Source organism: Malania oleifera, chromosome 2, assembly GCF_029873635.1.
Source record: "Malania oleifera isolate guangnan ecotype guangnan chromosome 2, ASM2987363v1, whole genome shotgun sequence".
Taxonomy (NCBI): domain Eukaryota; kingdom Viridiplantae; phylum Streptophyta; class Magnoliopsida; order Santalales; family Ximeniaceae; genus Malania; species Malania oleifera.
The window spans coordinates 62,449,626-62,461,132 of NC_080418.1; the positions used below are offsets into that span (position 1 = coordinate 62,449,626).

At 36.7% G+C, this 11,507-nt stretch overlaps 1 protein-coding gene across 1 annotated transcript; it reads left to right on the plus strand.

Annotated features, from left to right (window-relative positions):
* Nucleotides 1-505: 505 nt before the first annotated feature.
* LOC131148216 (probable O-methyltransferase 3) lies at nucleotides 506-7,224 on the plus strand. The gene is made up of 5 exons (XM_058097944.1): nucleotides 506-542; nucleotides 2,765-2,792; nucleotides 4,233-4,291; nucleotides 5,227-5,603; nucleotides 6,877-7,224. Exons 1-5 carry the CDS (start codon nucleotides 506-508, stop codon nucleotides 7,222-7,224), a joined length of 849 nt encoding a protein of 282 aa, XP_057953927.1.
* Nucleotides 7,225-11,507: the final 4,283 nt, after the last annotated feature.

The following is an 11,507-nucleotide window of genomic DNA, read 5'->3' on the forward strand; positions in this document are numbered from 1 at the left end:
AACAATACCGTAATTTTACTAATAGTGATATACAAACAGTAATATAAGGATAATGCAATCATGTTATTAATAATAATACACAAGCTATGTAATACTAATACTAATATAATTAATATAATAATAATGCTAATATTAATAAACCAACTATATAATAATATTACTAATACTAATACATAAACAATATGGTACTAACACTAATACAATCAACATAATAACAATACAACCCATATAATGACAATATTAAAAATAATATACAAACCATATAATAATATTATTGATGGTAATATACAAATAATGTAACAACCTTGTTAATAATGATAATCACATGATAATAATATTATTACTAATAATATATAAATAATAATATAATATACAACTAATAATACTAATATGGTATATGTATATATATATATATATATATGTATATATATATATATATATATGTATGTATATACATATATAAGCAGAAATACACGTGTTTACAAGTACTCACCGGGGACTTACCATGGGGGTACCACCGGAGTTAATGAGAGTCGTTGATGGTGTTACTACTGCTGTCGGAGATACAGAGCCATGAGTGCTCGACAGCGACGGCGGAGCTGGTATGACGACGGAGGAGATGGGGCGACGGCGACGGCGATGCCTGGACTGCCTGGTGTGCGGCCGGATCTACTGGTTCGTCGGGTATGGAGGCCGTGGCTGCGATGGTGACGGAGAGGGGAAGACACGCGAGCTTCTCGTCGGGGAGTTGCCGGGGCCTGGGCTGTGCGTGAGTGAGGGAGATGGACTTGTGCACTGCTGTGGTACGACTCTTGCTGGCTTGTGACTCTCTTGCCGGCTGCTGCGTTGCCAGAGTTGATGGTTGAAGGCGTGAAGAGCTGCCGGTGTTGGTTATGGCTGCTAGGTAGCGGGAAGGTGAAGCCTGCTGGTGGTTGTGGCAATGGGTGGCCAAGAGAACGGAAGAAAAGAAGAAGACGGAGGAATGGTCGTGGATTGGAGGGGCTGCAGGGATAAAGGTGTGCGGCAGTGTTTCCGTGAGGGAGGCTGGATGAGTGGTAACGGTGGACTGCCGGAGATGGCGAGTTGCAGGCAAGGGGGCTTGTGCGTGGTCTGTGGGGTGAGTTGGATGTAATGAGAGAATGGAGAGATGAGGAGCTATGGAGGGTGAAGGGTGAGAGGCTTATATGGCTATGGGAGTGAGGGTGAGGCAGGAGGAAAGATAGAGGAAAGGAAGCTGGGTGATGGAGATCTGCGGCTAGGTGGAAGGAAGAGAAGAAGATCGTTTTTTTTTTCTTGTGCGCCCCCCTCTTAGGCTCTGGCCGTTCCCCCACCTTTTAAACAAATTTTTTGAAAACCCTAATAAAAGAACTTCCTTCTTTTAATTTTATTTTTCTTTCTCTTTCTTTTATGCTTTTATTCTTATGGTAATAATGAAAATGGAAATAAATCATAATAATATAAGTATCAATAACGTAATAATAATAATAATAATACTACTAATAGTAAATAATAATAAATAATTATGGTAAAAATAAAAATAATAAAGATATTATCAGTAAAATAATAATAATACTAATAAAAATAGAGTAATAATACAAAAAGTAATAATTAATAATATAATAATAACATTACTAATAAAGATACAGATAATAAAAATAATAATACCCAAAATAAGATACTAATGCTAATAATAATAATAATAATAATAATAATAATAATAATAATAATAATAATAATTATAATAATAATAAGGTAATAGAGATAACTAACAATAATAGTAATAATAATCCAGAATAATTATGGTAAATTAATAATAATATTAAAAAAAAGTAATAGTAAAATAACGAAAGTAAAAATACTAAAATAACAAAAGGGAACCCCTTGTTCATTTTAGCTAGGGCAAAAATAGGGTGTCTAAAATAGTCTCTTTCCATTTTGGTCAATCACTTCTATATCAAAATTCATCCACATATTTTGGTTCAAGATCCTCATTACTTTTGATAATGTCACTATCTACTGCATATACAAATGTATTATTGACAAAAAATTTATTTCTATCCCAATTTTCTCCTATATAATGTATCGAAATCTCATTATTATTTCTAAGTACCTGTCCTTTTTCAAAGGATGTCTTTTCATGAGTTTTCTCTTCAGGAGATTCCTCTTCAGGAGGAGATTTCTCTTCAGGAGATTCTATAATAGGGATTTTATTTTCAGGAGAAATGGGTTTGTGAATGTTGATTAGATTACTTACCTTTGTTACCTCTTCTAGAGCGTTTACAGATTTCAATTTTCTCCTTCTGGGAGTCTTATCTTTTGTAATAACAGGCCTTCCATGTTGAATTTGCGACTTAAATTTATTAGTTGACTGTTGCCTTGGTATCTACAAAAGAATTAGGTAACTGATTTGTAATCCTTTACAAATGTATACTCTTTTGAACTTCAAGTTCACATTAATTTGTACCAGAATCTAAATGAGATAAACTCATGGTATTCTATGTGATTTCATATTGTGTTTCAGGCATTAATTTTGCTCTCCCTAATGTAGGGAATACCGTTTCATCAAAATGACATTCTTTAAACCATTCTTTAAACAAATCACCCGTTAAAGGTTCAAGATATCTAATAATAGAAGGAGAATCAAAATGAACATAGATACCAGGTTTACATTGAGGACCCATTTTAGTTCTTTAAGGAGGGGCAATTGGAACATATACTGTACAACCAAAAGTTCTTAAATAAGAAATATCAGGTTGTTGCCCAGAGACTAATTATATGAGTGAAAAATTATTGTAAGCAATTGGTCTTATACGAACTAAACATGCAGCATGAAGAATATCATGTCCCCAAATAGATATAGACAATTTGGTTCTCATAATCATAGGCCTAGTGATAAGTTGAAGTCTCTTAATAAAAGATTAAGCTAAACCATTTTGTATATGGGTATGAGCAACGGGATGTTCAAAATCTATTCCAAGTAACATGCAATAGTTATCAAAAGTTTGGGATGTAAACTCACCAGCATTAGCCATACGAATTGATTTAATTAGATAATCGTGAAAATGAGCTCGTAATTTAATTAGTTGAGAAAGAAGTCTAGTAAAAGCAACATTTCGAGTAGAAAGCAGAGAAACATGTGACCATATAGTAGATGCATCAATTAGAACCATAAAGTATCTAAATAGTCTAGATGGTAGATGTATTGGTCCGCATATATCACCATGAATTCTTTGTAAAAAACTGGGTGACTCAAAATTTACTTTTGAAACAGATGGTTTGACAATTAATTTCCTTTGAGAGTAGGCAGTACACATGAAATCTCTAGAAAAAAAGAATCTTCTAGTTCTTTAGTGGATGACCATATAAGTTTTCAATGATTCTTCACATCATTACATCTCCAGGATGTCCAAGACAATCATGTCAAAGTGTAAATAACTTTGAGTTATTACACTTCTGGTGTAAGACATTATATGATTCAACTGCTTTAATCTTTATATAATATAGTCCAGAAGATAAGGTTGGCAACTTTTCTAAAATATATTTCTTCCCAAAAATAATGGAAGTAATGTAAAGAAATTCTTTACTGCCTTCATTTGTGGTTTCAATATGATACCTATTGAGTCTTAAAACTTTAAAGCTTAACAGATTTTCTTCTAGATCTGCTAGAGTATAAAGGTTCATCGATTTGTAATAAAGTACCATTAGGTAACTTTATATTAGCTCTTCCGGAGTCTTCAATCAAATTTGTAAACCCAGATATTGTATTAACATTTGTTGATGATATTTTTAAGTAATGGAAATATTTTCTATCTCAAAGAATTGTGTGTGTTGTCGCACTGTTAGCTAAACAAACTTCTTCCATAGACATCTTAGGTTCGTTCAAAGCTATAAGATAAATTTCACTATAGTAAATATTTTAAAAGCTCATTACTATAATGATAGCAATAATTTATCAAAATACAATATTACTTACTATATATATGTCCTAAAATATTACATCATTATTTTCATCTAGTTTTACAAGGAAATCAGTAACATCAAGATACACAGAGTTGGACTGTTCAGTATCAAGGTCCACTGGAACAATATCATCGGCAAAATTTGTTTCAATTTCTTTACTCTTTTCCTTTTCTTTTATGGATGCTTGGTATAAATCTACCAAGTGTCTGGATGTACGACAGGTACGCGACCAATGACTTTTTCCTCCACATCTGTAACATTTAGTTTCATAGTGTTCGGGTCGCTGATTCTGATCATTTGCCCTTTTATGGGGGTCATCCCTCTTCTGGGGGTTTGTTACCTCACGTTGATGCCAATAATTATTTTGACCACGGTTGTGACCATACTCACGACCATTCTTGCGGACTTGCCTTTGACCACGAGATGTGTTTATATTCACTTTAGGGAACGGGGTCGAACCAGTTGGACGAGTTTGGTGATTTCTCATCAAAAGCTTGTTATTTTATTCAGCAACAAGAAGACATGATATAAGTTCAGAAAAGTTAGTAAATTTCCTTTCCCTATATTGTTGCTACAGGAGCACATTAGTGGGATGGAAAGTAGTAAAAAATTTTTCTAACATGTCTTCATCAGTAATATTTTCTCTGCATAACTTTAGCTTCGAGCTAATTTTATATAGAGCTGAGTTATATTCGTTGACAGTTTTAAGATCTTGCAATCTTAAATGCAACCATTCATATCGAGCTTTTGGTAAAATCACTATTTTTTTATGGTCAAATATATCCTTTAAATTTCTCCATAGGACGAGGGGGTCTTTAATAGTGAGGTATTCCATTTTTAGTTCTTCTTCTAAATGATGTTGGATAAAGATCATGACTTTAGCGCGATCTTGCTGGGATGCGGTATTTTCATATAATATTGTATTTCCTAAATTCATTGCATTTAAATGGATTTCTACATCAAGAATCCATAAGAGATAGTTGTTGCCTTTGATGTTAAGGGGAATAAACTCAATTTTACTTAAGCTCGACATCTGAATAAATTAACAATAACAAAGCGATTTAGAAAAGCGAAACATACTAACTAAGATTATATAGAAATAGTAATATAATTTTTTTTTCAGGAGATTAAAAATATACCCTCTTTAAAAGGTAAACAATTACTATCTCTTCTGGAGATTAAATATATTCTATTCAAGAGACTAATTTCTTTGGGAGATTAAATATATAACCTCTTCGAGAGGAATATTTTACCATTTTTCTGCAGATTGGGAAAACGGCGTCCCTTCGGCGTTTCAGTTGGCGCAAGGGAGGCCCTTTTGGGAAAGGATGAGTGGAGGGGGACTGAATAAGCTGTTTAATGAAGCGATGGCCAGTGACACCTGGCTGGTGGGGAGGGTGGTGGTGAGCGAGTGCCGGGGAGTGTTCGAGGGGATGAAGTCGGTGGTGGACGTGGGCGGGGGCACGGGGACTTTGGCTATGGCCATCGCGCGGGCGTTCCTGGCTGTGAGGTGCACGGTGCTTGACCTGCCGCACGTGGTTGAGGGCTTGCAAGCGCAGCAGCAGCAGTGGTGTGAGAATTTGCAGTTTCTTGGAGGAGACATGTTTGAGGCTATTCCACCCGCGGATGCTGTATTACTTAAGGTATGTATTCGTGCATTAAGCTTGTACGTTATGTCTATACCAATCACCTAACCCAACTTACTAAACTATTACTTCTGCACGGGAATTGTCCGTATGTTTATTTTCTTAATTAGACACTTTCTGAAAATGAATATTGCTTTGGAGCAAAGGGTGACCTTGGCCCAAGCTTGGTCTAATTCCTCCCTCTTCATCTTACTAACTCTTAAAAAATAATAATAATAATAATAATAATTTTTTGAAAATATTTTAGTGATTTTTCATATGTTGTGTCTAACAATATAGATTTCAAACTCTAAATTTAAATTTATCTTGATTTACATAAAATTTAATATAATTTTATATTACATTTTATTTAAATTTAGAGAAGTCTAAATCGAAGACCTTTATCAAACATAAGGTTAATAAATTTTCACCATGAATATCAATTTTATGATTCCCTGGAATATCAACACATACTCTGTTTCACTCTTGCCAAAGTTTTAACTTGAGACTTATAAGATGCTTGGAAGTCCCAAACTTTAAAATATTTTTGGGAACTATCGGTATAAACATTATAATAACAATCAAATTGATAAATGAATGTAAATTACTAAATCTCTCTCTCTCAAGCACAAATGCAACAAAGTGTGATACTCCATAAATGGGATATATATTTTAATCTCATATATATATATATATATATATATATATATATATATATGCTATAATTTTAATTTTAACTAAACAATAATTGAAAGACTAGAAGTTGAATTTTATATCCATATCAAATACTTCTAAAAGTTTAAACTTGTCGAGTGATAATCAAAAATAATTTTAATAACTCTTCAATAATGTTAACAGGTGTAATACATGTTTGCAAATTCTTCACTAACAGATCTAATATTCTTTAATTTTGGTCTCTCTCTCTCTCTCTCTCTCTATATATATATATTTGATCCTTTATCCTTTTTGAAGCTCTTTTCATCGTGATAATGGAGCTACAAATTGTTTTGAATGAATAGAATTGGCCCGGACTTACATCTAACTTTATGAAAGGGGGACCCCGCTGCAAGCATGAGGTTCCAAGAAAGACTAAAGGGCAACTCCAATAGTTTAAATATTTTCCTATTGCTTCCACATGTTTAAGCATGGATATTGAAGAGATTGGATTCTAGGCTGTGGGCAAATTCCCAATACACATTTTTTAAAGCCTGAATAAAATATTGTGCGGGTGGATTATTTTTTTATGATTTTTTCCCTTTCGTACATTTTTAAATATATGTACAAAATGCAGTGGATATTGCATGATTGGAGCGATGACGAGAGTGTGAAAATACTAAAGCGATGCAAAGAGGCCATTCCTAGTAAAGAAAAGGGAGGGAAGGTGATAATAATTGACATGACATTAATGGATCAGAGCCTGCAGAAAGGAAGATTATCATCATCAAACAATGATAATGATGATGAGCGGTCTCAGTCTGTGGAAACCCAACTATTCTTTGATGTGCTGATGATGACTTTGCTTACTGGGAAAGAGCGGACTGAGAAAGAATGGGCAAAACTCTTCTGCGATGTTGGCTTCAGTGACTACAAGATCGCCCCCGTCTTGGGTTTAAGAAGTCTCATTGAGGTTTATCCCTAACTAGTTTATATTAAAAATTAAACTTGACTAGTGTCATCGGTAGTCGCACTAATTAGCCATTTCTGTTGACATTGGAGATTGGCGGCTACCAACTTTGTACCAACTTAAGCTCACCATTATTGATTAAAATCTTCACTTATCGTCGGATGCTTTGCTATAAATAGATGTGTGTGTGTGTGTGTGTGTGTGTGTGTAATATAATGTGTGGTGTAGAGAGAGACATTAACCAGTGAGAAGAAGTGTTTATGTATGTTGAATCCCTCTTTAATTTTTTAGATTGAAATCAATTGAGTATTTATTGTGCAAATTGAGTGTAATCCTCACTGAATTTTAATCACAACCAGTGATTGAGTGAGTCCCCTCCTGTCACGTCCCGAATTCGGTAATGGGACCCAGGGGTGAATTAGTAACCTAACCCGTCCCGGTACCATACAAAATACCAATGATACACCATAATGAATGAGGGTCCGACCCCGTGGGGTTCCCGTACACCCTATGCACATTCACAAATATGAGAAATAGGCAGCGAAAACTGTTCTTTCTATTCATACACTATACCATACCAGAGTCTTTACAAAAGGAGTATAGGTTCCATAATACAAAACATAAACCCGGGTGCCAACCAAAATCCCAAAATGACAACCCAATAAAGTCCTAGTAATTGCACAAGCACTAACTGCAGTAAACCGACCACTACGCTCCCAACACAAGAACGCTAGTTCCGGTTACTCACAAGACTTGAAAAACATGTACGTACAATAGGGGTGAGACACTTTTCAGTAAGGCAGATCTAGGTTATATCGGTGTGTGGCATATGAGTGTTATCATGATATAAAACATACACAGTTCAATGCAATTCTAGTATTCTCAAAAAACAGTTCCAATATAGTGCATCACAAGCACACACACATGATTAAGCAACCTGGTGTCGTCACATCCTTCGGCCTGAAGTTGGCCCGCATTACACAGCGTCCCTGGCACATGGCGTAGCCCTAGGCTCCCATGACATCGTATCGGTACAACTGGTGGATCCACACCCTTCGGTGATTAGTCGGTAAGGCTCACGCCCTCGGATATAGATCCGGAAACTCTTGCCAAACATGGCACGTGATATTTCACACCATCAAATATAGAGTCAGATACTCTTTCACAACCTACAACAATTCGGAACCCTGTTCCTATTTCATTACAATAAAACACAACTCATACATGTTTATATAACCAAACAATTCACACCCATTTGGTAATCTAAAATCATGATTTTCCAAAAATATACAGTTTAAACAAGTCAAGGCACGACCATCCTTATAACATAATATATATCATAATATATTCATGGTTTTCCAACGAAACCAGAGATGCAACCCAATGCCCCATTTTTCCCAAAACTGTAACATGAAAACCCCATATTTTTTCCTGTTAGATTTCTCCAAATGAGTACCCAAAACACACATAGGACCGTGAACCACAGTTCTACCGAGTCTGATTTCAAAAATAACCGATACAAATAGAATCCCCTTACCTTTCCCAAAAAATTCAAACCTAGACTCAACGACCCCTAAACGGCGAACCAAGTTCCCAAAACATATAAACCATAGTATAGAACATGCTCACAATTATATTCCCTACATAACCACCAAAATAGAATTGAAAATCCAGCCTTATCTCGATTTTAAGGAAAAACCTGAAAATGCTCGAAATGAAGATCCGTTCCACAAATATTGAAGAGAATCCTTCCCTAATCCTCGTGGTAACTTCGGATCGACGATTCCAACAACGTACGACGAAGAAATCTAGAGAGGGAGAGTGGAATTTGAGTTCTTAGAGATAGAGAGAGAATTTATGATTTCTTAACTTAGAAGCAATGGAAATAGATATTTATAGCCCTTTGACTCAGTCAACCTCATCGACGAGTTGGCGTCTTCGTTGAAAAGCCAATAAAGACAGTTCGTCGATGAAGCGGTGACCTGGTCGACGAGCCTGAGATTTCTGAATTACCGAAACCTCTTGGCTTCTCCTCGTCGACGAGCACCTGCATCTCTTCGCCGAGCAATAGAAGGACCCTCGTCGACAAACTCTGGCTTCATTGACGTAGCCTGCTCAATTACTATTTTACCATTTTCTTATTTATTTATTCCATATATCATGGTTCGGGTTCTTATATCCTCCCCTCCTTACAAAAATTTCGTCCTCGAAATTTGTAATCTCTCATTCATGAACTCATTCACACAATCAAACATACACTCGACTTTAGAAAGAACCGACGGCTATTTACAACATAGCCCCGACATAATGCATACATACCCTCACTTATGGTGGAGGAATACAGTGGTTACATACATAAACCGTCTCAGGAGTTCATAATAATACACACTCCCAATGACTAACCACCTATCCCAATACAAAAGTAAGGTAATACATACATACTTACTAATTCTACTATCAAAACCACAACTCAGAACAATTTTGGATACTTCCGGTGTATCTCCACTTCCAATTCCCAAGAAGCTTTCTTAATCTCGTGATTCCACCACAATACCTTCACTAATGGTATATCCTTGGTATGTAGTTTCTGAACTTTATGGTCCATAATATGAACAGGTACTTCTTCATACGCTAAAGTATCCCAAATTTCCAAGTTATCGTAACTAATAATATGCGAAGGATATGACACGTAACTCCTCAACATGGATACGTGAAACACATCATGGATCCTCAAGAGCGCTGGGGATACTGCAATCTTGTAGGCTACCGGAACCACTCGCTCAAGAACCTCGAATGGCCTGATATACCTCAGGCTCATTCTTTCGGAATTTTATCACCCCTTTGATTGGAGCGATCCTCAGAAATACCTTGCCCCCCACTTAGAATTCTAACTCACGGTGGCAAACACCCACGTAACTCTTCTGCCGAATCTGAGCCGATCTAATCCTATCTCGAATCAAACCCACCTTCTTAGACGCCTACTGCACGAGTTCAGATCCTAACACCTAACGTTCACCAATCTCATCCTAATACAGAGGAGATTGATGCCTCCGACCACATAGAGTCTCAAATGGTGCCATCTTGATACTAGCCTGGAAGCTATTGTTATAGGCAAACTTTACTAGTGGCATAAACTGTATCCAACTACCACATAAGTCTAACACACAAGCCCATAACATATCCTCCGAGATCTGTATTGTGCTCTCTCACTGTCCATCAGTCTAGGGGTGGAACACTGTACTGAAAGTAAGCTTCATCCCCAGTACTTCCTACAAGCTCTTCTAGAAACGCGAGGTAAACCTCGGGCCTCGATCTGACACAATGGACACTGGTACCCCATGGATTCTAACTATCTCATGTACGTACAAGTCTGCTAGCCTACTCAAAGGGTAGCTAACCTTCATCGGTAAAAAGTGAGTAGATTTCGTCAACCTATTCATGATCACCCAAATGACATTCTGTCTGTGAAGTGCTTGTGACAATCCGGTCACAAAATCCATGAAAATATCTCCCATTTCCACTCCAGAATAGCTAAGGGTTGTAATAGCCCTGCCGGCCTCTAATGTTCATCTTTCACCTGCTAACACATCAGAAACTACTCCATGAACTGAGCAATCTGCCTTTTCATACCACTCCACCAGAAGGTTTCATGCGAGTCCCGATACATCTTCGTACTAACCGGATGTAACGTATACAACAAACGATGCGCTTCCTCCAAAATCGTCCTTCTGATCTCGTCGTCGTTTGGAACACACAGCCTGGCTCTAAACCTTAACACATCTCCATCAGCGATGTTAAAATCCGCAGCCAGCCCTTACTGTACTTTCTCCATAATCTCAGTCAACTCCGCATCACTAGTCTACGCGGCTTTAATACGCTCAAACAAAGTCAGTTGGATCACCCAACTAGCACTGAAAGCCTAATGATCACCAGACACCAACTTTATACCAAGGCTTTCTAGATCCCGTCTGATGTGATGCTGAGCTACAATTGCCGATACTACCGCATGCTCCGACTTTCGACTTAACACATCAGCAACCACGTTAGCTTTTCTTGGGCAATAACTGATGGTACAATTGTAGTCCTTGATCAGCTCAAGCCACCTCTGCTGCCTTATGTTCAACTCCTTCTATGTGAAAAAGTGTCTGAGGCTTTTTTGGTTAGTGAAAATCTCGCAATGCACACCATACAAGTAGTATCGGCAGATCCTCGGTGCATAAACTACAACAGCCAATTCCAGATCATGCATATGGTAATTCTTCTCATATTCCTTCAGTTTTCGAGAAGCATACGCTGTT

Coding starts and splice junctions, on each gene's coding strand:
- LOC131148216 (XM_058097944.1), top strand. CDS start 506: ATGGGGGTACCACCGGAGTTAATGAGAGTCGTTGATG. Junction 543..2,764: donor GTTAATGAGAGTCGTTGATG/GTGTTACTACTG, acceptor GTTGTTGCCCAG/AGACTAATTATATGAGTGAA. Junction 5,604..6,876: donor CGGATGCTGTATTACTTAAG/GTATGTATTCGT, acceptor TACAAAATGCAG/TGGATATTGCATGATTGGAG.